This window comes from Oncorhynchus mykiss, chromosome 17, assembly GCF_057628025.1.
Source record: "Oncorhynchus mykiss isolate SJ-2025 chromosome 17, ASM5762802v1, whole genome shotgun sequence".
Taxonomy (NCBI): Eukaryota; Metazoa; Chordata; class Actinopteri; order Salmoniformes; family Salmonidae; genus Oncorhynchus; species Oncorhynchus mykiss.
The window spans coordinates 14,318,119-14,342,554 of record NC_143038.1 but is presented as its reverse complement, the minus strand read 5'-3'; the positions used below and the strand labels follow the sequence as shown (position 1 = coordinate 14,342,554).

The 24,436-nt window shown below is 41.9% G+C and overlaps 1 protein-coding gene across 4 annotated transcripts in view; it reads right to left on the bottom strand.

Moving 5' to 3' along the window:
• Window positions 1-24,436, bottom strand: part of strn (striatin, calmodulin binding protein) — an 85,234-nt gene that overhangs the window by 33,611 nt on the left and 27,187 nt on the right. For 2 of the 4 annotated variants that reach the window (XM_021568211.3, XM_090204880.1), the window contains exons 2-4: window positions 16,224-16,327; window positions 10,636-10,712; window positions 6,982-7,063 (exon numbers count right to left, since the gene is read on the bottom strand). In XM_021568211.3, coding sequence (XP_021423886.1) covers window positions 6,982-7,063; window positions 10,636-10,712; window positions 16,224-16,327 — 263 coding nt within the window. Of the gene's footprint in view, window positions 1-6,981; window positions 7,064-10,623; window positions 10,713-16,223; window positions 16,328-24,436 lie in introns of all 4 variants that reach the window. The other 2 variants (XM_021568210.3, XM_021568212.3) reach the window with 1 other exon arrangement.

The window sequence follows — 24,436 nt, the reverse complement described above, 5'->3', positions numbered from 1 at the left end:
GCCTGTTTTGACTGCGTTTGAGCATGTGGATTACTGAAGAAAACACGCAGGTTTTTGGATATAAAGAGACTATCGAACAAAAGGAACATTTATTGAGTAAATGAATGTCTTCTGAGTGCCACCATATGAAGATAATCAAGGTAAGGGATTAACTTCTGCTTGGCTGGTTACTGTTTGTAATAATTTGTCAACTGGGCTATGTTCTCAAATAATCGTAAGGTATGCTTTCGCCGTAAAGCATTTAAAAAATCTGACACCTTGTGAATCCAACCACGAAGTTAATCTTTAAATATAAAATAAGTTTTGTTTTCTGAATTTTTATAAATTAGTATTTCTGTATTTGAATTTGGCGCTCTGCAATCTCACTGGATGTTGGCCAGATGGGACGCTAGCATCCCACATACCCTAGAGGTTAAAACAAATGATTAATGATTTGAGGGAGTACAATGGACTTATGTTTTGTTTGTAGTTAAAACATTTGGGTTGCTGATTATGATATTAGTATAGTGAATGCTAAAGAAAGACACTTTCGCTTCCAGGAGAAAGAGGTAAACATTTCTCTCTCACTTTTAAATGTCTTGGGAGAGGGGTGAGTGAAATTCAGCAGTTTTATAGATAAAGGTATCCGCATCCGGTGGTTAAGAGGAGTTAAATTAAATAGGGCCTGGCCTGTTTTTACCATAGGGTTTGCAGGGACCCACACACACAACACGCTTGCTATGAATATTTGTTTGTCATTTTAAAAACGACTATGTCTGATTTATTGTGAGTGATCTATTTTATTTGGGTATCTTAAAAAGGGACATGCATATACACAGAATTTTCTAAAGTTTTTATTTTTTGAGTTTTAATTGAACATGTGAATTATTCTGATAATTAAAAAATGTTTTGAAGAAACTTACTGTGAACCTGGAAATAGAAATGTATGAAATGTTTTGACTGTTTTTACATAATTAATCTAATATAGACAGAAACACTTCTTTGAAGGGTTTGAATGACCTCAGCCCCGACTTTCTAGTGTGGTTTGATCGCCCTCACTGGAAAGCCGAGAGATGATTGGATGATGATTTAAAGGTCATATTTAATACTGATTTGAATACTGATAATAACGGATAAGTTTTATAACTAATAGGACCACGAGAAGGATAGACCTGTCTCTAGTCTATTTGTACTATAAAGTTATAGGTACAAATGTTTATTTTTTTGTTATTAAGGGTAGTAATTCCAATTTGATTTGCAGTGATGTTGTTTTTATGGCGAGTCACTATGGCGAGTCATGTGTCAAAATGGGGGAATTACCAGTCATTTTGGGGGTTTTTGGATTGAAATTTACACACCTTGAGTGATATGTAGGGATGCATCGAGTGATATATGAATGAGTGTATTGTTGCGTTGTTTGTTCTGTTTTGAAAATCTCACCAGATTGGGTCTGCTGGATGATCAGGATAACTTCCTGTGATAAGGGGAGTATAAACCAATATGGGAATATTGTTTCAACAGAATGTGATGTTATTTTTTGTGGTGTTATTTATTTGTATTTTTTTATGTACATGTGTTTTAAACATTGGATAAAGAATATTGGTAGTAGTAATAATTTGTCATACGGTAGATCATTTGTTTGGATTTCTTTCCTGAATCGGAAATGAACTGAACCAGAGTTGAAGTCGGAAGATTTCATACACTTAGGTTGGAGTCATTACAAATCGTTTTTCAACCACTCCACACATTTCTTGTTAAAATTAACAAACCCAAGTTAAACAATTTAAAAGGCAACGCTACCAAATACGAATTGAGTATATGTAAACTTCTGACCCACTGGGAATGTGATGAAAGAAATACAAGCTGAAATAAATCACTCTACTATTATTCTGACATTTCACATTCTTAAAAGTAAAGCAGTGATTCTAACTGACACAAGAAAGGGATTTTTTTACTAGGATTAAAATGTCAGGAATTTTGAAAAACTGAGTTTAAATGTTTTTGGCTAAGGTGTATGTAAACTTCCGACTTTATCTTTAAACATTTTTTTTGATCTGTCCTTTCTCAAGATTATGGATTGTGACTACAGATGGCAGCTTGATGTACGGAAGGGAATTTGACCAAACAGGGTGTGGACCTCAAAACCCCCTCTAACCGGCTCAAGAAATGGCGTTCACTACGGCCCTGTCCTGCACCACTTCTATCGAGAGACCGAGTCCGTGCGAGAAACTGGTGTACAGTATCCAGTTGAAGCTATCTGAAGAAGAAATGCCAGAAGATTGAGTGCCGGGATAGGAAGGGGGTTGGTCAACTGTGCCTGTAATTGATTTAGACTTGTCCGAAATTGTTATTTTGGGGTATCAGGTTGATTGAGGTTTATACACTGCTACATTTATAGAAATTTAGGCTAAGAATGCATTGAGATACTGACCTGCAATTATAACCCTGACGAGAAACTTAATACTAGAAGTATTAGTTTAATATATAGTCTAGTAATATAAATGTACATTCTACCAGTGTTGATGTATGTTAAATTGACGGTTTTAATTTTGAGTGTTAGAATCAATGTGAATCACTGAGCAAGGCCATTCAAAATGTTGGTTTGAGAATTAATTGGGTTTTGAATTATGATTTGGAAACTGAATGATTGATTTGAGTAAGTTTTAGTATGTTAAAAACTATATGAGTGGAGCAATTCATGTTTTATGGATTGATTGTTTTTATTATTCTTATGCTAATGATGACATTGGTAAAGAAGTTGTGTACTATGTTGAGACTATTCTCAGCATGCCTTGGTGAATGGAGGGGTGAACTCTGATCCCGAGAGTGAAACTGATCCTAATCTATTTGATTTATATTCATTACCAAATTGAAATGTTTAATTATAATGGGGCAGCAGGTAGCCTAGTGGTTAGAGTGTTGGGCCAGTAACCGAAAGGTTGGAAGATCGAATCCCCGAGCTGACAAGGTAAAAATCTGTTGTTCTACCCCTGAACAAGGCAGTTATCCCACTGTCAAAGTAAATAAGAATTTGTTCTTAACTGACTTGCCTAGTTAAATAAAGGTTAAATAAAATTTAAATAAACCTCAGGAACTATAGCAGGTTTATGCTAATGACACCATAGATTCCATAGGCGATGCCTCATACACAGTGGGATCATGATGCTTGTCCAGGGTCATGTTCATTAGGCACTAAACGGAATACATTTTTAAACCTTAAAGGTTAAGTTGAGAGAATTCTCAAAATGGGGGAATATGATAGAAACATCACATATTTACCTGGTTTGTTTGATATTAATAGTTAGCAATTAATACTTAAATAGGACATTTCTGTTGTGTTTAATCCTGTGTTTCTGTAAAGAGATGGTTTCCACTAGTTTCTTGCAGCTCATCTGGGTGTATGGTCACTGGAGATGGCTTGAGCTGACAAATGAGTCAAAGACTGCATTACATAGACAAGAATGTGTTTTACTAGAGATATCTTAGGAGTAAAACAATCCCTCATTGTCTCAAAATCATCCTTGCATCTGGGAAACTAAGCCAGAGTGGGGATAAGACAACAACCTATGTGCAGATAACAACAGGATGAACCCAGAGTGGCATATGATGCCCCAATCTGCATGAGGGGGTTTGAACCAACCATGACTGAGCATTGTTAGTGTCAGTTATATATAGAACTCTGCATTTGTGTAAAGGTTAGGTTACTTGGTCCAACACTTGGGGGGGGGGGGGGGGGGTTGACCAGCCTCATTATTGCAATAATTAATCGATATTAAATAAAGATGATTGTTTGAAGAAATGACCAAATTTCTCAGTACTGAATTATCACGACAACGCCCACGCACACTTGTGCATGCACACAAACTCTCACGCAAGCAAGCATAGGCACAAGCACGCACAGACACGCACACACAGACACACACAAGTCCGTGCGCAAGCACACACACAGACACAAGCCCACGCGCACGCACACACACAGGCCCGCGCACACACAAGCATGCACACTCTCTGTATCCCCCTTTCGCTCATTCTACGTCCTGACTACTTTTGACACCCAGAGGGCACCAAAGCACAAACCTTTAACAGCTTTCACACCCCTTTGCATTCACATGATAGGAGTAACACACAGTATGTGTGTGTGTGTGTGTCTGCATGTGTGTGTCAGTCAGTCTTTGTGTATGTATGTGTCTCAGACTGTGGGTGTGAGCATGTGTCTAAGTGTGTGCGCATATTTGACTGTGTGTGTGTTACTCTATAGGTCTCTGTGTGTGCGTGCGTGCATGCGTGTCTAACGATCCACACATCCCACCAGTCTCAGTGGGATTACTCCCTTATTCTATTCATACCGAGGCTCTTAATCCCCATTCAGAAGATTTTTCTCCCTTTGATGGCTTTTTGTCTTAAGACAGACACTTGCAGCCGATGGTGGTGCCCTATGACTACAGCCACACACACACAGATGGTCAATAGAAACACAAGCACACACAGACAGTCCGGTGGCATACAGTAAACCACTCCCAGAGGACTTCCCTACTGAGTCAGTGGTTGTTGTGACAACCCAGATGCAGGATACACACATCTCACAGCTAGAAATGACATGCTGGAGAGTTTCACACAGCTGCACAGACATAAAAACACACTGCTAAAAAGATTATAAATGATTGCATTTAAAAAGGCCCAATGCAACCATTTCTATATCAATATAAAATTGTTTCTGGGTAACAATTATACTGAACAAAAACAAATGCACCATGCAACAACGTGACCACCATTTGCCTCATGCAGTGTGACATCTCCTTCGCATAGAGTTGATCAGGCTGTTGATTGTGGCCTGTGGAATGTTGTCCCACTCCTCTTCAATGGCTGTGCGACGTTGCTGGATATTGACTGGAACTGGAACACGCTGTCAAACACGTCGATCCAGAGCATCCCAAACATGCTCAACGGGTGACATGTCTGGTGAATATGCAGACCATTTTGGGACATTTTGGGACATTTTCTGCTTCTAGAAATTGTGTACAGATCCTTGCGACGTGGGGCCGCTGTGCATTATCATGCTGAAACATAAGTTGATGGCGGCGGATGAAGGGCACGACAGCGGACCTCAGGATCTCGTCACGGTATCTCTGCATTCAAATTGCCAATGATAAAATGCAATTGTGTTGGTTGTCCGTAGCTTATGCCTGCCCATACATAACCCCACTGCCACCATGGGGCACTCTGTTCACAACATTGACATCAGCAAACCGCTCACCCACACGATGCCATACCGTGGTCGGCAGTTGTGAGGCTGGTTGGATGTACTGCCATATTCTTTAAAACAACTAATAGAAATTAACATTCAATCATCTGGCAACAGCTCTGGTGGACAGTCCTGCAGTCAGCATGACAATTGCATGCTCCTTCAAACCTTGAGACATCGAAGGCATTGTGATGTGACAAAACTACACATTTTAAAGTGGCCTTTTATTTATTGTCCCCAGCTCAAGGTGCACCTGTATAATAATCATGCTGTTTAATCAGCTTCTTGATATCCCACACCGGTCAGGTGGATGGATTGTGGGCACAACACGGTTGTGCCGTGGCGGAGATCTTTGTGGGCTATACTCGGCCTCATATACTTTGTGGGCTATACTCGGTATCATCATCGTATGGGGCCACGGTGTCTCCTGACCTCTCCTGCCTACAGTATTTATGCTGCAGTAGTTTATGTGTCTGTGGGCTAGGGTCAGTTTGTTATATCTGGAGTACTTCTCCTGTCTTATCCGGTGTCCTGTGTGAATTTTAATCTTTTAATCTCTCTCTCTCTCTCTCTCTCTCTCTCTCTCTCTCTCTCTCTCTCTCTCTCTCTCTCTCTCTCTCTCTCTCTCTCTCTCTCTCTCTCTCTCTCTCTCTCTCTCTCTCTCTCTCTCTCTCTCTCTCTCTCTCTCTCTCTCTCTCTCTCTCTCTCTCTCTCTCTCTCTCTCTCTCTCTCTCTCTCTCTCTCTCTCTCTCTCTCTCTCTCTCTCTCTCTCTCTCTCTCTCTCTCTCTCTCTCTCTCTCTCTCTCTCTCTCTCTCTCTCTCTCTCTCTCTCTCTCTCTCTCTCTCTCTCTCTCTCTCTCTCTCTCTCTCTCTTTTTGAGCCATAGGACCATGCCTCAGGACTACCTGGCATGATGACTCCTTGCTGTCCCCAGTCCACCTGGCCGTGCTGCTGCTCCAGTTTCAACTGTTCTGCCTGCCGCTATGGAATCCTGACCTGTTCACCGGACGTGCTACCTGTCCCAGACCTATTATTTGACCATGCTGGTCATTTATGAACATTTGAACATCTTGGCCATGCTGTTATAATTTCCACCCGGCACAGCCAGAAGACGACTGGCCACCCCACCATAGCCTTGTTCCTCTCTAGGTTTCTTCCTAGGTTTTGGCCTTTCTAGGGAGTTTTTCCTAACCACCGTGCTTCAACACCCGCATTGCTTGCTGTTTGGGGTTTTAGGCTGGGTTTCTGTACAGCACTTTTGAGATATCAGCTGATGTACGAAGGGCTATATAAATACATTTGATTTGATTATCTCGGCAAAGGAGAAATGGTCACTAACAGGGATGTAAATACATTTGTACGCTTTTTCTGTGTATGGAAAATGTAGGGGATCTTTTATTTCAGCTCATGAAACATGGGACCAAAACCTTACAAGTTGTTCAGTGTAAGTACCTATTGTAGTGGATTTCCATAAAATTCGGCAAAAAACTATTTCTCCAGCAAGAACTTTGCTAGGACTGTCTGGGAGTGGTCTGAGTGGGGAGGGGAAAACTGAAAACTGGCTTTTATTGGCAGAGAGGTTTGGAACGCTCTTTATTATTGGTCTATTAGCCAATATTCCACATGGTGATGTCACCGTGGTTAAGCCGAATCTCCCGACCATGCAAACCTGCTGATCAGAAGGCCACCAGGTCTCAAAGTTAAAAGTGTACAGCCATAGGGCACAATTAAGACAAAAAAGGTGTGCGTGTTGCACTCACTGTCTGAGTAGCTGCCGTCCCTGTTTCCAACCCAGCTGACTACTGTTTGGGGGGCTCGGGACCTCGTTTTCATTCCCTTCATCTGATGGAGAGAGAGGGGAAACAAGAATGAGACACACAGACAGAGACAGATGCACCGTGTTATTAAGGCTCCACTCACAGTCTTGAAGCATGGACTGACATACAGTATTTGTGCTGCATTCAATTTCATTCCAAAATTCCAATTGAAACATAGTCTAACCTGGATTGCACCATGTGTCCTGACCTATCAGAATACATAAAGTACATATGAACAAAACATGTCAGTATTGTGACATTTGACATGCACAAATGTGACTCGTTTCAGGAAACTAGGCATATGTCGCACGTCACTTCTTCACAGTAGAGCCATTTGAACATAAACAAGAATTTTTTTAATGAAAATGTGAGATTTTTTGGCAGAAAGGCCTTCATGCGCTTTAATAACAAACTTGTATTCCATCCGTAAATACAAATATAGGGCCCTATGTTTTCCGCGATGTGGAAAACGGATGGAATCGCGGAATTTGGTAATAAAAATGGAATCAACTGTAAATATGGAATATTGCAGAATTTTCCATAATCTGTCTGAAATTGCTTAAAGCAAATCCAAAGTAGGCCTAGTTATTGTTGTAACCTATATGATTTCATAATTGTAAAATTACAGACGATTAGGCCTAGGGAAATAATTCCGGGGGGGGGGGGTCGTGCGTGAGACTCCTACCTCACAACTTGGCTGTCATTTTGAGAAACATGTCGAAATCATCAAAAAAACATAAATGTGATGCTAACCCCTAAATTCAGAGCTGAGCAATACCCAAAGGACTATTATGAGTCAAGCGATGAGCTGCTTTGCAAATTCTGTGAACATACTATTGACTGTTCCTAGGCCGTCATTGAAAATAAGAATTTGTTCTTAACTGACTTGCCTAGTTAAATAAAGGTAAAATAAAATAAAAATTGGACCTGTAAAAATACGTATGATCACCACTTAAGGTCCAAAGCCCATGTGAAGAACAAGGAAAAGCACCGTGTTAGCCAGAGCATGCCTCTTCAAACGGCCATTACTAGTGCAAGCGCATCAGCAGATTCAAGACGAGAATTTATTCAGGACTTTGTGGCCGAGTGCGCCGAGTCCGACATCCCCTTAGAAAAGCTAAGAAAGCTACGGCCATTTCTTGTGAAGAATTGCAAATAAGGGAGGGCCTGAAAATGAGAGCAGCCTCTGTCAAATTCACCTGCCCCTGCCGTTCTACAGAAGATCCGTGGGAAGAAGTTTGCGGTGGTTGTTGACGAGACAACAGATGCAAAGGATTGCAGCATTCATCATTGGTGAATTAATTTAACAGCCTATTAATATACCGTTGCAATAGCCTACATTTACATTCTGCAATATGAATTGTCCGCATGCAAATTGTGATATTCCAAACGATGAGCTACCATGGTGAAATATAACGATGCATAATGTCAATAGCTGTCTGCCTCTCCATCTAGCTAACTATCGCTGTATCTAGATTGTGCAGGCCTTCACTGTTAAGCTAACCTTCATCTCTGAGGGCTGCTCCAAACTGATGACAGATCTGTCAATCCTGGAGGGAACCCACCGTCCCACAGCAGTGTCGGCATACAATTGCAGGATTGTAGGATCTTGCCGAGTCAATGGAACGGCAAAAACATGTGGGTATGGTGCCAAAACAGATGAGCTACTGAGAAAGATGGGGTTTGGAGAGAGGTGCTTGACCAACTCCATGATGCATCCACTTGGCCTTCACAAAGTTCTCAAAGCACTGGGACACACATCCAGCCAGAGAGGTCTACAGGCTGGCTAGAGTGTTCGATCCGAGGTAGGCTCCAGCAATGGAAAAGAAGATTGAAGCCTACACAACTGAAACCCATGGCAAGCCCATCAACAGAGCTCAGTGAATAATGGATTGCCTATCAGCACTGTGTGTCCAGTGAGCCCTCACCTGCTTTGGAGCTTGCTGATTACTGGAGGGGCCTGAGTGAGAGATTCCCAAGAGTTGCAGAAGTGGCTGTGCCCTACATCTACTTCCCAGTCAGCTCAGTCGACTGTGAGAGGAGTTTCAGCAAATGCAACACTCTACTCACAAACAAGCGCAAGGCACTCACCGAGCTCAACACAAAGAGGCTGACAATCATGTACTTCAATGGAGAGGTCCGTGATAGATGGAAAACATACAATGGACAGACATAGGAGCTCATAAGGTAGTTCCATAGGTTTTGCCTATTGCTGCATTAATGCATGAATATATACTGTTTTACTATTTATGATGAAACAATTATGTGAAGCACAATTTTGTTTTATTTTTACATAAGTATAACTCTAAGTTTTGCCTATTGCTTGTTGCCTAGATTCTTGCATTACTTTTATTCATTTATAATGAAACACTTAGTAGAACTCTGTATTGAAGCACCTGCCTTGATAAAAAAAACAGTGCAATGTTGTGTTGCATCATTTCAAATTTACTGTTATATCTTATTAAATTGTTAACGTTTTATTAATTTTTAAATTATTAGACACTCTTTCTGATGATAAAATTAGTGTAAATCGTAAAACACAGAATTCAGAAACATTCAAACGGAAAAAAATGAATTTGGGAAAAAATAAAAAAACTGATTTCATAGGGCCCTAAACATAAAATTGTTAAAATTACGAGCCTAGTTGGTTTGGCCACGGAAAATGACAGTAACCTTCCCGCTAGCCATGATTGGTTGAGATTATGCATGTGCTGGACATGCCGGGAGATGAGTTTGGATTGGTCTGCCATGTAGCATGCTTCTGTCTATTACATTAACTGCTCAGTATGTGTTGATAATCATTTCTACTGCGCCATTTTTGAAAGATATAACGTTAACTTTTGTAGTTCTCAATGGCTTTGATACTTTTCTCAACAACATTGAGGCACTGAATTTAACAGGCGCTATCGACAGATCAGTTGGAAAAAGTGATGGGCTACTTTCTGCACATGCCACGGTCAGTGTGAACCAGAGTGACTCGACAACACTGGCCAAACAAAATGTAGCTACAAACAAAACAGAGTTAAATGGTTCCAGTTTGTCGTGCAGAGTTCATCCATGTATACAGGTAAGAGTCTAACTACATTTTCAGATATTATGTTTCTAATTTTGTCAGAAAGTCATTTTCATTGCAAGTTAAAGTGTACTGTTTGCTAGCTAGCGAACGTTAGCTTGCTAGCTAAATTTACGTACATGATTAGTGTAGTAATATTACTCGAATCAGAAATCCATTTACATTGCAAGTTATAGCCTAATGTTAGCTAGCTAACATTGAACCTAGTTGGTTAGCTCTTTAGCTGCATGCAGATTCATACTACAGCTATGACAATGTTTTTTATTGGTAGTAGTAGGAGTTGAGATTATTCTGGTTCATTGTTTAGCTAGCTACCTACATGTCTAAACAAAAAGACTCCACGTCGCCAGCTGATTACATGACCCATCAAGTCAGCCAGGTGTGTCTGGGGGCGATTACAGCCATCGATTGTATTTCATGAATATGTGTACTTGTTAAGACAACAGTGACCCATCCACTTAGCTAGATGTGGCTGTGGAGTGGTTATAGCATTTCCTTCACATAATCCATACATTTAGATTTACCAGAATCATCGTAGCTGGGAGGTTTCATGTCTCCTTGGTTCAACTCTGTTCCATATTTGAGCTTGTGGTATTTTGACCTGAGGGTGAAAGGAAAAGAGAAAAAGAGAGGGATAGAGAGAGAGAGGAGAAAGAGATAAATAAAAAGCTTTAATGACAAGGCAGCCACAGTGACAGCTTTAACAGCTCATTAATGATCTAACAGAAGATAACCATCTCACTGTTGATTGTATCTGTATCTGTAAATTAACTGGCTTCACACATACATTTGAAGAAGTGTCTTGTAAATGGCATATATTATATTAAGAACAGGTGGGAGGGCTGGGGTAAGAAATGCATTTGTTAATTCACTGGGTTGATATTAAATCTAAACTTAATGGTGGATATTAAACCATTCGAGTTGTTTGTCCTTCCATGCCCAAATAGCACACAAACTATATACTACATATGTTATAGGTCGGCCAGAGGAGTGTGTGATATCTTGGTCTTTACTCATAAAGCGTCTCAGAGTACGAGTGTTGATCTAGGATCAAGTCCTTGCCCTATCCGTTCCTTATAATCTAAAACACAAAACTGATCCCAGATCAGCACTCCTACTATGATAGGCTTCATGAATTCAGGCCCTGGATGGGTACTGTCTTGTGAAGGAAGATGCACTTAAATGTAAACTTAAACTTGCTTAGCTAGACTGCGACTTGACGTCACTCAAACATCTAAATCACTACAAACAAAGGTCACGAGGAGAGAGGATTAGGTGAGTGGAGTGCTTGTAATTCTATAAGAGGATAAGACACAGAGGATGATGGATCACTTCACCACCATCATCATTGTCCTCATCAATATCATCATCATCGTAATTTAACTCATTTGTTTTTCTAATCGTTTACATAGGGATTTATAATTAAATAATTGACACATTGAATGTAAAACAGTCAAGTGCATCACACCCTAGCTTTTGCTAATTTCCAGTGATTCTTATCATCATCACTAATTGTCAGCCCCAAAAACTAAAAGGTCAGTAACAGTACTACCAGGAGAGGTCATTCAAAACAAAATGCTGATCTTGGGTCACATTTGCACTTCCCCTACTAATGGTTAAGGTACAGTGCCTTGCGAAAGTATTCGGCCCCCTTGAACTTTGCGACCTTTTGCCACATTTCAGGCTTCAAACATAAAGATATAAAACTGTATTTTTTTGTGAAGAATCAACAACAAGTGGGACACAACCATGAAGTGGAACGACATTTATTGGATATTTCAAACTTTTTTAACAAATCAAAAACTGAAAAATTGGGCGTGCAAAATTATTAGTAGTAGTAGTCTGGTTCCCAAGCCTTCCCGGAGGTCTCGCGATGTTGCATTTCATTTGTTGGTTTGTTTAAATTATCTTGTGTGACCACAGATGATCCATTATATCGACCAGATACTTAAGTGGCTGCTCTAACAATGAATATAAAATGTCTTGAAAAAAAATGGAAGGCAGTTAGCCGGTGTACCAGTCTCTTGAACTAATCCACTCCCTGTACCCCATGTCATGTGCAAAAGACTGCAATTCCAACCACAAAACGTCTTATACAACAACTTGCCCAGCTAACAGCTAAATGTTTGTTTTTGACTATTTGAGGCTCCACGTGTTGTCATGGAAACATGTTGAGTGAACAACAACCAATGAGCTACTCCGTCGTAAATCCAGCGCATATTGAACATAGAGATCGCCGAAAGGGCAGTCTCTTTGGCAATGACAAGGAGTGGCATGTTAGCTAAAGAGACTGGTACTCAGACTAGAAGGCAGTCAGGAAGAGACAAGATCAGGTGGGACCATTCTAGCCAATGACAGGGCAGATACGCGTGTGAACAACAAGCACAACTCCGATCAAGTTTTTTCCCCCTCACAGTTATCTACTTATCAGTACACTCATAACAACCTAACAAAACATATATTCTATGCCTTTGTCCATAGATGCCACATATCAAGTTTCCTACAGATCGGTCATTCGGTGCCAGAAGAGCAGCGTTTTTCACAAAATTCAAAATGGCGGAACATCCGTCATGGCAGACCTTATGGGTCCCTGAGGCAAATGTGTTCCTTGTGAGGTGGGACCAATGTAGCGAATTGCATGACTATAGGTCAAACGGGGTGATGGATCATTACCCGTTTCGTCAAAATCGGGCTAGTGCTGTCTGAGATATCGCATGTGACTAACGGACGGACACACATCCACAGTCCCCTCCCCGATTTCATTGTGGGGGACAACTAAAAATAAACCCTTCTTGCAAACCATGGGGGTGACCTTGCCTGCATCCCAAATGGCACCCTAATCCCTAGTGTACTACTTTTGACCAGGGCCCTTAGGATTCTGGTCAAAAGTAATGCACAATGTAAGGAATAGGGTGCCATTTGGGACGCAGTCCTTGACTTTGCCACAGTCCAGGAGTTATAGCCCAGTCCCAGATCTGTTTGTGCAGTCTTGCCAACTCCCATGATTTGACATGACAGTGACCATAGGAGTTGGCAAGACAGCACAAACAGATCTTGGACCAGGCTACAGGAGTGGATCTTAGTAGTCTAATGTAGTTTCCTCGACTCATCTCCTCCATCTGCACTGATTTCTACACGGGTGAACGTAATATTGTGGATGCTTCTCTCAAACTAGTCATTATTTTTTAAACTCTAGTTCTTTCATTTTAGTGTCGAATGCAGATGAAGGAAATTACACAACTGAAGAAGTATTTCGGCATAAATCAATAAATGCCAACACTAAGCACAGTAGGTGCAAACTGATAAAGATGCACAATGAAATGTTAGCGTTCCAATATCAACGGACAGACCGTTTGATTTGAAATAGACTGAAGGTTGGATGCTCAAGGTTTCTCCTACATGGAAAGGCAAAAACAGAAACATATAATACCAGTCGGAACGCAGAACGATGCAGAATGACTCATGCTCAATTGAGTGGGAGCGAGCGAGAGAAAAAGAGGGAGAGAGAGTGGGAGTGAGGGAGAGATAGAGAGAGAGTGGGAGCGAGGAAGAGAAAAGGAAAGTGTGCAAAAGGGAAGAGATGGAGAACAGAAAGGCAAGGAAAAGAGGGCAGAGAAAGTGAAACAGACAGGAGACGGGCAAGGTCAGAGAGGGGAAAGGATGGACAAGAGAGAGAGTGAGTGATAAGGACAGAAAGAGAAACAGAATGAGAACAAGAGGGAAAGAGAGAATGAGACCGTGAACGTGAGCAAGAAAAGGGTAGCTGAGTGACGTGGAGTTGCCGGGAACATTTTGTTCCGAGGCTATAATCACATGGCGGCAAGTGGCGGAGGTTCTCAGAAAGACCATGTCATTCAGGTTCTTCATTCCTTCATCCACCCTACCAGACTCTGTAGGTTTAAGACTCAGAGTGAGGTTCTAGCTAGCCTGGACTCCAAACTGGCATATTCTGTTTCACCAGTGATTCCTTCCTAGCCTGGAATTCAAAATGAAGCAGAGCATATGAGACTTTGGATTCCAGGCTAGGTTTTAGCCATCCAAACCACATGACCAGTCAGAGTCTCCCATGTAGTCAGTCTAGTCTAATCCGCAGGTCGCCTAGTAGTGTGTAACAGAGAAAGATCCTATTAAATTATTCTAAATGTGCTACATACAATTATATAATAGGGGTGTGACGCCATGCTGCATTACCCATGATAAGGTGTGAGCAGCACATGACAGTGGGAATGTTGTTATAGGGGACAGGGCGCCGCCTCGGTGCTGCGTTTTCCCACAATGTATGTGTGCGTATTTAACATGGGACATAATCCTGTGTAGGGGACAAGGGGTCACGATATGGCACCACAGGGCGTGAGTGTGTGTTTAAGTGTGTGTACATGTGTAAGTGTGCATGAGTAGCAGGTTATCCTGTTTGTATGGTACAGTGCCTTCATAAAGTATTCATACCCTTTGACTTATTCCATAATTTGTTGAGTTAGTTACAGCCTGAATTCAAAATTAATTAAATATAATTTCTCACCCCCATCTATAACACAATAGCCCAAAATGATAAATGAAAAGATGCTTTTAGAAATGTATTGAAAATAAAATATAGAAATATCTCATTTAAATAAGTATTCACACCAGAGTCAATAATTTGTAGAAACACCTTTGGCAGCAACTTTGAGTCGTCTTGAGTCTGTATGTGCAAAGCTGATCTGGATTTGAGGATTTTCTCCTATTCTTCCTTGCAGATTTTGCAAAGATCTGTTAGACTAGATGGGGAGCAGTGTCGAACAGCAATCTTCAAGTCTTTCCACAGATTTTTAAATGGGATTCAAGTCAGGGCAATGGCTGGAACACTCAAGGACTTTCACATTCTTGGTTCTGAAGCCATTCCAGCGTTGCTTTGGCTGTATGTTTGGGGTCATTATCGGGTTGGAAAGTAAATCTTCACCCCAGTCTAAGGTCATTTGCACTCTGAAGCTCCATTCATTGTTCCCAGTCTCAATTTAATCAATTTTAACACAACAACATGTTGAAAAAGTCAAGGGGTTTGAATACGTTCTGAAGGCACAGTATGTGATGGCATAAAATAGTAATGTCCCAATGCTAATATTTCCACAGTGTGTGTGCGCTACTGGGCAGTGTCTCTATTCTGGTCCTGAGAAACCACCGTGTTGGATTTCCCTCCAGTAAGACATCAATTTACAGTATAGCAGCCTTTTGTTGTGGAGAAAAATATTGAGTGAGAGATGAGTCCCCCTGGAGTTTTTTGTTGTTGTTGTTGTATTTTACCCCCTTTTCGTGGTATCCAATTGTTAGTAGTTACTATCTTGTCTCATCGCTACAACTCCCGTACGGGCTCGGGAGAGACAAAGGTCGAAAGCCATGCGTCCTCCGAAACACAACCATGCCGCACTGCTTCTTAACACACCGCGCATCCAATCCGGAAGCCAGCCGCATCAATGTGTTGGAGGAAATACTGTGCACCTGGCGACCTGGTTAGCGCGCGCTGCGCCCGGCCCGCCACAGGAGTCGCTGGTGCGAGATAAGACAAGGATATCCCTACCGGCCAAACCCTCCCTAACCCGGATGACGCTAGGCCAATTGTGCGTCGCTCCACGGACCTTCCGGTCGCGGCCGGCTGCGACAGAGCCTGGGCGCGAACCCAGAGTCTCTGGTGGCACAGTGCCCTAGACCACTGCGCCACCCGGGAGGATCATAGCTAGCGTACCGCTGTTACATGCTTAAAAAATTACAACGCACCTACAACGCACTTTTGTTTGGCATGCAGTTTGTCACGTGTAGCTATGTTGACATATTCGGGACAGTGTGAAGGGACTGGCACTCCCTTCACACTACTGAGCTGAATTGAGCCAAGTTGACCTGTACTGCGCTGGCCTGGTTACGTATCCACCGCAGTTCTGGAACAGTACTGCACAGGACAATGTGTAAGGGAAATACTCAAGCCAGCATAGTACGGTTCAGCATGATAGTGTGAAAAGGGTACAAGTGTGGGCAAAATACAAAAATCAACCAGCAGACACTGACTCAGCCCCCCTAGAAGAGTTGCCCATCCTTAGCGTAAAGAATTAAGGTGTGGTATAGTTTAGTGTAATGTGGTCCTCACCTCTCCTGTTTGAGTGCGTACTCCAGCATCTTGATCCTCCTGACCAGGTCCTTCTTCAGGTTCTCCTGGCCCTTTCTCTCGCCCTGCAGGAAGGCTATCTGGGCCTGGAGGAAAGAAGAGCGAAAAGGTCAATTTCCTGAAGAAAAATGTGTGTGTTTGCATCTTTTTATGGCAGTGTAAGTAGTAGTGATTGCAATGGTAATGTTAGTAGTACAGTAGTAGAGGAGTAGTACAGTAGCAGTAGAGTAGTAGTACAGTAGTAGTAGAGTAGTTGTAATACAGTAGTACCAGTAGTAGTGCAGTAGCAGTAGCAGCAGTAGTAGCAGAAGTGACTGTAGGTGTTTAACTCAAGGTGAACATTAGACCAGGAGAGACAAAATAAGGTACGTAAAGCCATCAGTACAAACAAAGTGAACAAACATCAAACAAAAGTCCACAGGAGCAGGGTGAAACAAAGACCAGCAAAAGAAGAGACATACCTGCACATTATTTAGCTAGGTGCTCATTTAGTTGTGCTGATTGTGGCTTTAAAGCTGACAACGTCCACAATCTCAACAGTCTGACACAAATGGCACCCAAATGGCACCCTGACCAAGACCCGTAGGGCTTAAGTGCACTATATACGGAATAGGGTGCCATTTGGGACGAACACAAGTCATAAGCTACTCAACTGTGATACATTTCCTGTTTGTTTTGATCTGGATTATTTTAACTGCTTCCAGGCATCGTAGCTGGTCAGCTGATTCGTGACATATGGTTGACTGATGGACTAACTGAGTGGGTGTTTGTGAAAGTTGCATTTAAATAGGACAGATCCGGACCAGTCTTGTTTATCCCCTCGTAATAGTTAAGGTTAGGATAGGCAGAACTGATCCGTCACTGGTGTGAACGGGCTAATTGTGCCAGGCCACACAGGGACAGAACTCTAAATTGCAACTAATACGATTAAGGATAAACACAAAAATAAATAGTTTTCTCCCCAATAACACACACACACACAGTCTTCTAGGACTAGCATCGGGCCGTATCGCGATACTGAGCAAAGTAAGATACCCCCCCCCCCAAAACAGCCTATTTTCTTCTCTGTATATTGTACAACAAAATGAAAGTTGCTTTAAATACTTCATGTTATTAATTAGTAATAACTTTGAATTAGTAGAACATGTGTCTAATTAGAATAATAGGCACTAATATTTAACACTTCAGTTGAAGTGAGACTGTATATAATAGGCTACAAAACACACAGTATACTGCACGCACACAGTTTACTACACACACACAGTATACTACACACACACAGTATACTACACACACACAGTATACTACACACACACACACAGTATACTACACACACAGTATAATACACACACAGTATACTACACACACAGTATACTACACACACAGTATACTACACACACAGTATACTACACACACAGTATACTACACACACAGTATACTACACACACTGATCAAACCCTGTCTCGTAAAAACCTCACTCCAAACCAAAATCAGAATGACCTTTACACTCCCCAACATCTACAGTGAACTCCAGTTACCCAGTTGCTGATGGCAAGGGTTGACCATGGTATCTGTGCTATTCATCTCCAAAATGGCCATCTACTTGTCTCTCCACACATTCCTGTTGGTTTGTAGAGAACCGCAGGGCTTTCAACCCCCACGTAACCCATGAACACCGGAATGCCCTGACATACCAAGCACTTCGGCCAAAACCAGCCACCTTTGGTCCAAAAACTCAAACCAGGTCAAGACTATGCATCCTTCTAAGCCATTTAAACTTTGTAGAGCTCATAATTGATGTATTTTGAGTAACAGCAAAAACATTTAAACTAAACTTTAAATTAGGCCTTTGTGGGGTTGAATGGTCTTGAGTTTTGCAACTTTATTCTCAGGCTGGACTATTAGAGTAAATTCTCTGAACACTAGCTACAAACGTTAACTAGCGAAGTCTAAATATTAGCCTACCTAGCCTATCAATGGCCCGATTTGATTTAAACTTACTCAACATGAGTTAACATGCTACAAATCTGTACCAAGAATCACATTCAGCTAATAGAACACATTTAGCGAACTTGTATACTAAAACATATGCTCAGATCAATGAACTAGCCTGATTTTAGCTTAACTAACATGAGTTAGCATAGCTCAAATATGTTACGCTGTACATTCAAATCAGACGTTTATTGGTCAAAAACACAGATGTACAGATGTTTGTTTGTTTATATTCCCATCTGACATTGCTTGTTCTGATATATTTCTTAATTTCTTTATTTTTAGGGATTGGGTATTGTCAGTTTTGTTTATGTACAGTACCAGTCAAAAGTTTGGACACTTGTTTTACTCCTCTTGACAGTTTAACACTTTCTGCAAAGTTGCCATTTTTTTACTATTTTACCCAGGGTTACTATACATAACTTTAACCTATTTTATAAGAGATTTTCCAAAACATACACTACTGGTCAAAAGTTTTAGAACAGCTACTCATTCAAGGGTTTTTCTTTATTTTACTATTTTATACACTGTAGAATAATAGTGAAGACATCAATTGATATGAAATAACACATATAGAATCATGTAGAAACCAAAAAAGTGTTAAACAAATAATATATATAACAAAATATATTTGAGATTTTTCAAAGTAGCCACCCTTTGCTTTGATGGCAACTTTGCACACTCTTGGCATTCTCTCAACCAGCTTCACCTGGAATGCTTTTCCAACAGCCTTGAAGGAGTTCCCACATATGCTGAGCACTTGTTGGCTGCTACACTCTGCAGTGCAACTCATCCCAATTGGGTTGAGGTCAGCTGATTGTGGAGGCCAGGTAATCTGATGCAGCACTCCATCACTCTCATTCTTGGTCAAATAGCCCTTACACAGGTGTGTTGAGTCATTGTCCTGCTGAAAAATAAATAGTCCAACTAAGCACAATCTGGGGATGGGATGGCGTATATCTGCAGAATGCTGTGGTAGCCATGCTAGTTAGGTGTGCCTTGAATTCCAAACAAATCACTGAGTATCACCAGCAAAGCACACCATCACACCTCCTCCATTCTTCATGGTGGGAACCACACATGCAGAGATTATTTGTTCACCACCTCTGCGTTTCAAAGACACGGCGGTTGGAACCAAAAATCTGGACTCAACAGACTGGTCTAATGTCCATTGCTCGTGTTTCATGGCCCAAGCAAGTATCTTCTTATTGGTGTCCTTTAGTAGTAGTTTCTTTGCAGCAATTCGACCATGAATGCCTGATTCACGTAGTCTCCTCTGAACAGTTGATGTTGAGATGTGTCTGTTACTTGAACTCTGTGAAGCACTTATTTGGGCTGCAATTTCTGTTAACACTGATGAACCTATCCTCTGCAGCAGAGTTAACTCTGGGTCTTGTGGTGGTCCTCATGAGAGCCAGTTTTATCATAGCGCTAGATGGTTTTTGCGACTGCACTGGGAGAAACTTTCAAAGTTCTTGAAATATTTCCGGATTGACTGACATTCATGTCTTAACTTCTTTGGGACTGGGGGGCAGTATTGAGTAGCTTGGATAAAAAGGTGCCCAGAGTAAACTGCCTGCTACTCAGGCCTAAAATCTAGAATATGCATATAATTAGTAGAATTGGATAGAAATCAATGAAGTTTCTAAAACTGTTTGAATGATGTCTGTGAGTATAACAGAACTCATATGGCAGGCAAAAACCTGAGAAAAAAATCAAACCAGGAAGTGAGAAATCTGAGGTTTGTGTGAAAGTGCAGGGCGCCAAATTCAAAACAACAGAAATCTCATAATTAAAATTCCTCAAACATACATGTATCTTATACCGTTTTAAAAGGGAATCTTGTTGTTAATCCTACCACAAAGTCTGATTTTAAATTGGCTTTATAGCGAAAGCACCACAAACGATTATGTTAGGTCACCACCAACTCACAGAAAAACAGCCATTTTCCAGCCAAAGAGAGGAGTCACAAAAAGCACAAATGGGCACCTTTCATCCAAGCTATTCAATACTGCCCTTGCAGCCATAAGAAGTTAAGGGTGGCTACTTTGAAGAATCTCAAATATAAAATGTATAACACTTTAACACTTTTTTGGTTACTATATGATTCCATATGTGTTATGTCATAGTTTTCATGTGTCCACTATTATTCTACAATGTAGAAAATAGTAAAAAGAAAAAGACTAGGTGTGTGACTGGTACTGTATATGCTGTACATGTAATGGTGTGTAAGGACATGAATAGAAAAAGGTGTGACCAGCAGCAGTTATACAGGATGAGTCATGAGTAGAATACGGTATATATAGTGCATTCGGAAAGTTTAAACTTTTTTAAAAGTTACACCCTTATTCTAAAAATTGATTAAATAGTTTTTTCCCCTTCAATATTTGCAAATTTAATACAAATAAAAACACTGAAATATCACATTTACATAAGTACTCAGACCCTTTACTCAGTACTTTGTTGAAGCACCTTTGGCAGTGATTACAGCCTCGAGTCTTCTTGGGTATGACGCTACAAGCTTGGCATACCTGTATTTGGAGAGTTTCTCCCATTCTTCTCTGCAGATAATTTCAAGCTCTGTCAGGTTGGATGGGGAGCGTCGCTGCACAGCTATTTTCAGGTATCTCCAGAAATGTTCGATCGGGTGCAAGTCCGGGCTCTGGCTGGGCCACTCGAGGACATTCAGAGACTTGGCCCAAAGCCACTCCTGCATTATCTTCGCTGTGTGCTTAGGGTTGTTGTCCTGTTGGAAAGTGAACCTTCACCCCAGTCTGAGGTCCTGAGCAGTCTGCAGGTTTTCATCAAGGATCTCTGCACTTTGCTTCATTCATCTTTCCCTCGATCCTGACAAGTATCCCAGTCCCTGAAAAACATCCCCACACCATGGATGCTGCCACCCTCATGCTACACCGTAGGGATGGTGCCAGGTTTCCTCCAGACTTGACGCTTGGCATTCAGGCCAAAGAGTTCAATCTTAGTTCATCAGACCACAGAATCTTGTTTCTCACAGTCTGAGAGTCTTTAGGTGCCTTTAGGCAAACTCCAAGCAGGCGGTCATGTGCCTTTTACTGAGGAGTTGCTTCAGTCTGGCGACTCTACCATAAAGGCCTGATTGGTGGAGTGCTGCAGAGATGGTTGTCCTTCTGGAAGGTTCTCCCATCTCCACAGAGGAAGCTCTGTCAGAGTGACCATTGGGTGATTGGTAACCTCCTTGACCAAGGCCCTTCTCCCCCGATTTCTCAGTTTGGCCAGGAAGCCAGCTCTAGGAAGTCTTGGTGGTTCCAAACGTATTACATTTAAGAAGAATGATGGAGGCCACTGTGTTCTTGGAAACCTTCAATGCTGAACCTTCAAACCCGTCCCCAGCTCTGTGCCTCGACACAATCCTGTCTCGGAGCTCTACGAACAGTTCCTTCAACCTCATGGCATGGTTTTTTTCTCTGACACGCACTGCCAACTGTGGGACCTTATATAGACAGGTGTGTGCCTTTCCAAATCATGTCCAATCAATTGAATTTAACACAGGTGGACTCCAAGTTGTAGAAACATCAAGGATGATCAATTGACAGGATGCACCGGAGCTCAATTTCAAGTCTCATAGCAAAGGGTCTGAATACTTATGTAAATAAGGTATGTTTATTTGTAAAAAAATAGCAAAAATGTCTAAAAACCCATTTTTGCTTCATCATTACGGGGTATTGTGTGTAGATTGATGAGGATATATTTTTTTAATACATTTTAGAATACGGCAGTGGAAAAAATTCAGGGGTCTGAAAACTTCCAAATGCAATGTGGGTAAAACAGTGTGTAAACATTATGCAAGTGACCAGTTTTCAATGACTATGTACATAGGGCAGCCGTCTCTAAGGTGCAGGGTAGAGTAACCGGGCGGTAGCCGGCTAGAAACAATGACTAATGTTCAAGGCAGAGTACTGGGCGGAGGTCAGCTAGTGGTGACTGTTTAACAGTCTGATGGCCTGGAGATAGAAGCCGTTTCCCAGTCTCTCGGTCCCAGCTTTGATGCACCAGTACTGTCTCCGCCTTCTAGTTGGTCGTGGCTCGGGTGGCCGGGTACACCTTCAGTTAACAGGGCAAATATAGCCTGTGTGTGGGTGTGCACACAACAAACCGATATTTAGTAATCAAGACATAAATACCAGTGACTCACTCAATACAGAAGAGGTCAGATGACGCGGATGCTATACTACAGGACTATTTTGCTAGCAGACTGGAATATGTTCCGGGATTCATCCAATGGCATTGAGGAGTATACTACCTCAGTCAACGGCGTCATCGATAAGTGCATAGCCAACGTCGTCCCAACAGTGACCATACATATAGATCCCAACCAGAAGCTATGGATTACAGGCAACATCCGCACCAAGTTAAAGGCTAATGCTGCCGCTTTCAATGAGCGGGACACTAATTCGGATGTTTATAAGACATTCCCCTATGCCCACAGATGAACCATCAAACCGTCAATAGAGGACTAAGATTGAATCCTACTATATTGGCTCTGATGCTCGTCAGATGTGGAAGGACATGCAAACTATTGCGTACTACTAAGGGAAACCCAGCCACGAGCTGCACAGTTACACTAGCCTACAAGACTAACTAAATGCAAGTAACACTGAAGCATGCATGAGAGCACCAAATGTTCCGGGCGACTGTGTGATCACGCTCTCCGTAGCCAATGTGAGGAAGACCTTTAAACAGGTCAACATTCACAAGGCCGCAGACGGATTACCAGGACTCGTACTCAGAGCATGCATGGACCAAATGGCAAGTGTCTTCACTGACATTTTTAACCTCTCCCTGACCAATTCTAATACCTACATGTTTCAAGCAGACCACCATTGTCCCTGTGCCCATGAAAGCCAAGGTAACCTGCATAAATGACAATGCTCAGTAGCACTCATGTCTGTATCCATGAAGTGCTTTGAAAGGCTGGCCATGGATTACATCAATATCATCATCCCGGAAACCCTAGACCCACTCCAATTCGCATACCGCCCAAACAGAGCCACAGATGATGCAATCTCAATTACACTCCACATTGCCCTTTCCCACCTGGACAAATGGAACAACTATTTGAGAATGCTGTTCATTGACTACAGCTCAGCATTCAACACCATAGTGCCCACAGAGCTCATCACTAAGCAAAGGACCCTGGGACTAAACACCTCACTCTGCAACTGGATCCTGGACTTCGGGATGGGCTGCCCCCAGGTGGTAAGGGTAGGCAACAACACATCTGCCACGCTGATCCTCAAAACGGGGGCCCCACAGGGGTGCGTGCTTAGAACTCCACTCCCTGTTCACCCACGACAGCGTGGCCAAGCACGACTCCAACACCATCATTAAGCCTGGTATGGCAACTGCTCGGTAAGGCGCTACAGAGGGTAGTGCAGTTAGCCCAGTACATCACTGGGGCCAAGCTTCCTGCCAGGACCTATATACTAGGAGGTGTCAGAGGAAGGCCCCCAAAAATTGCCTAAGACTCCAGTCACCCAAGTCATAGACTGTTCTTTCTGCTACTGCACGGCAAGCGGTACTGTAGCACCAAGTCTAGGACCAAAACGCTCCTTAACAGCTGTGAGAGCAAAATTGCAAGATTGTTATAATACTGTAATTGCATCAAATGGTTGTTCCATGCAATAGAATAGGGGGTTCTTAGAACACTAATCTGTGTGTGTTCTGAGAATGGGTCTCTGGGGGCTTAATGCTGACAGAAGATTTACACTGCCTTGGGTGATAAACCTAACAAGACCACAGTCCATAGCATGAGTTGGTGTTTCTGTACTGAGGTAACCGGGTGGAGAGGGTTCCAGTATGGACAATTATGAGAGGAACTTTGTTTTGGGGGCCAGATCCTGGTTTCTACCGTCTTTACAGGAGATACGGTCTGCTGTGAATTATTAGTATCTTTCATATGAGTCCTAACCTTGTGACCCATTCCATACATATGTTTGTCATGAACATTCAGGAGGATGTACTTTGCTATAAAATTCTGTGGCTCAAATCCGCTCGTTGTACTCTCAACGAATCACCTAGAGGTTTATTAGAATTTCCACGACACCGCTTCTACCCCCAAGCCATAAGACAGCTGAACAATTCATCAAAAACGGCCACCCGGACAATTTTTATTGACACTGCTGCTTCCCGCTGTTTATTATCTATCCATAATCGCTTTATCCCTA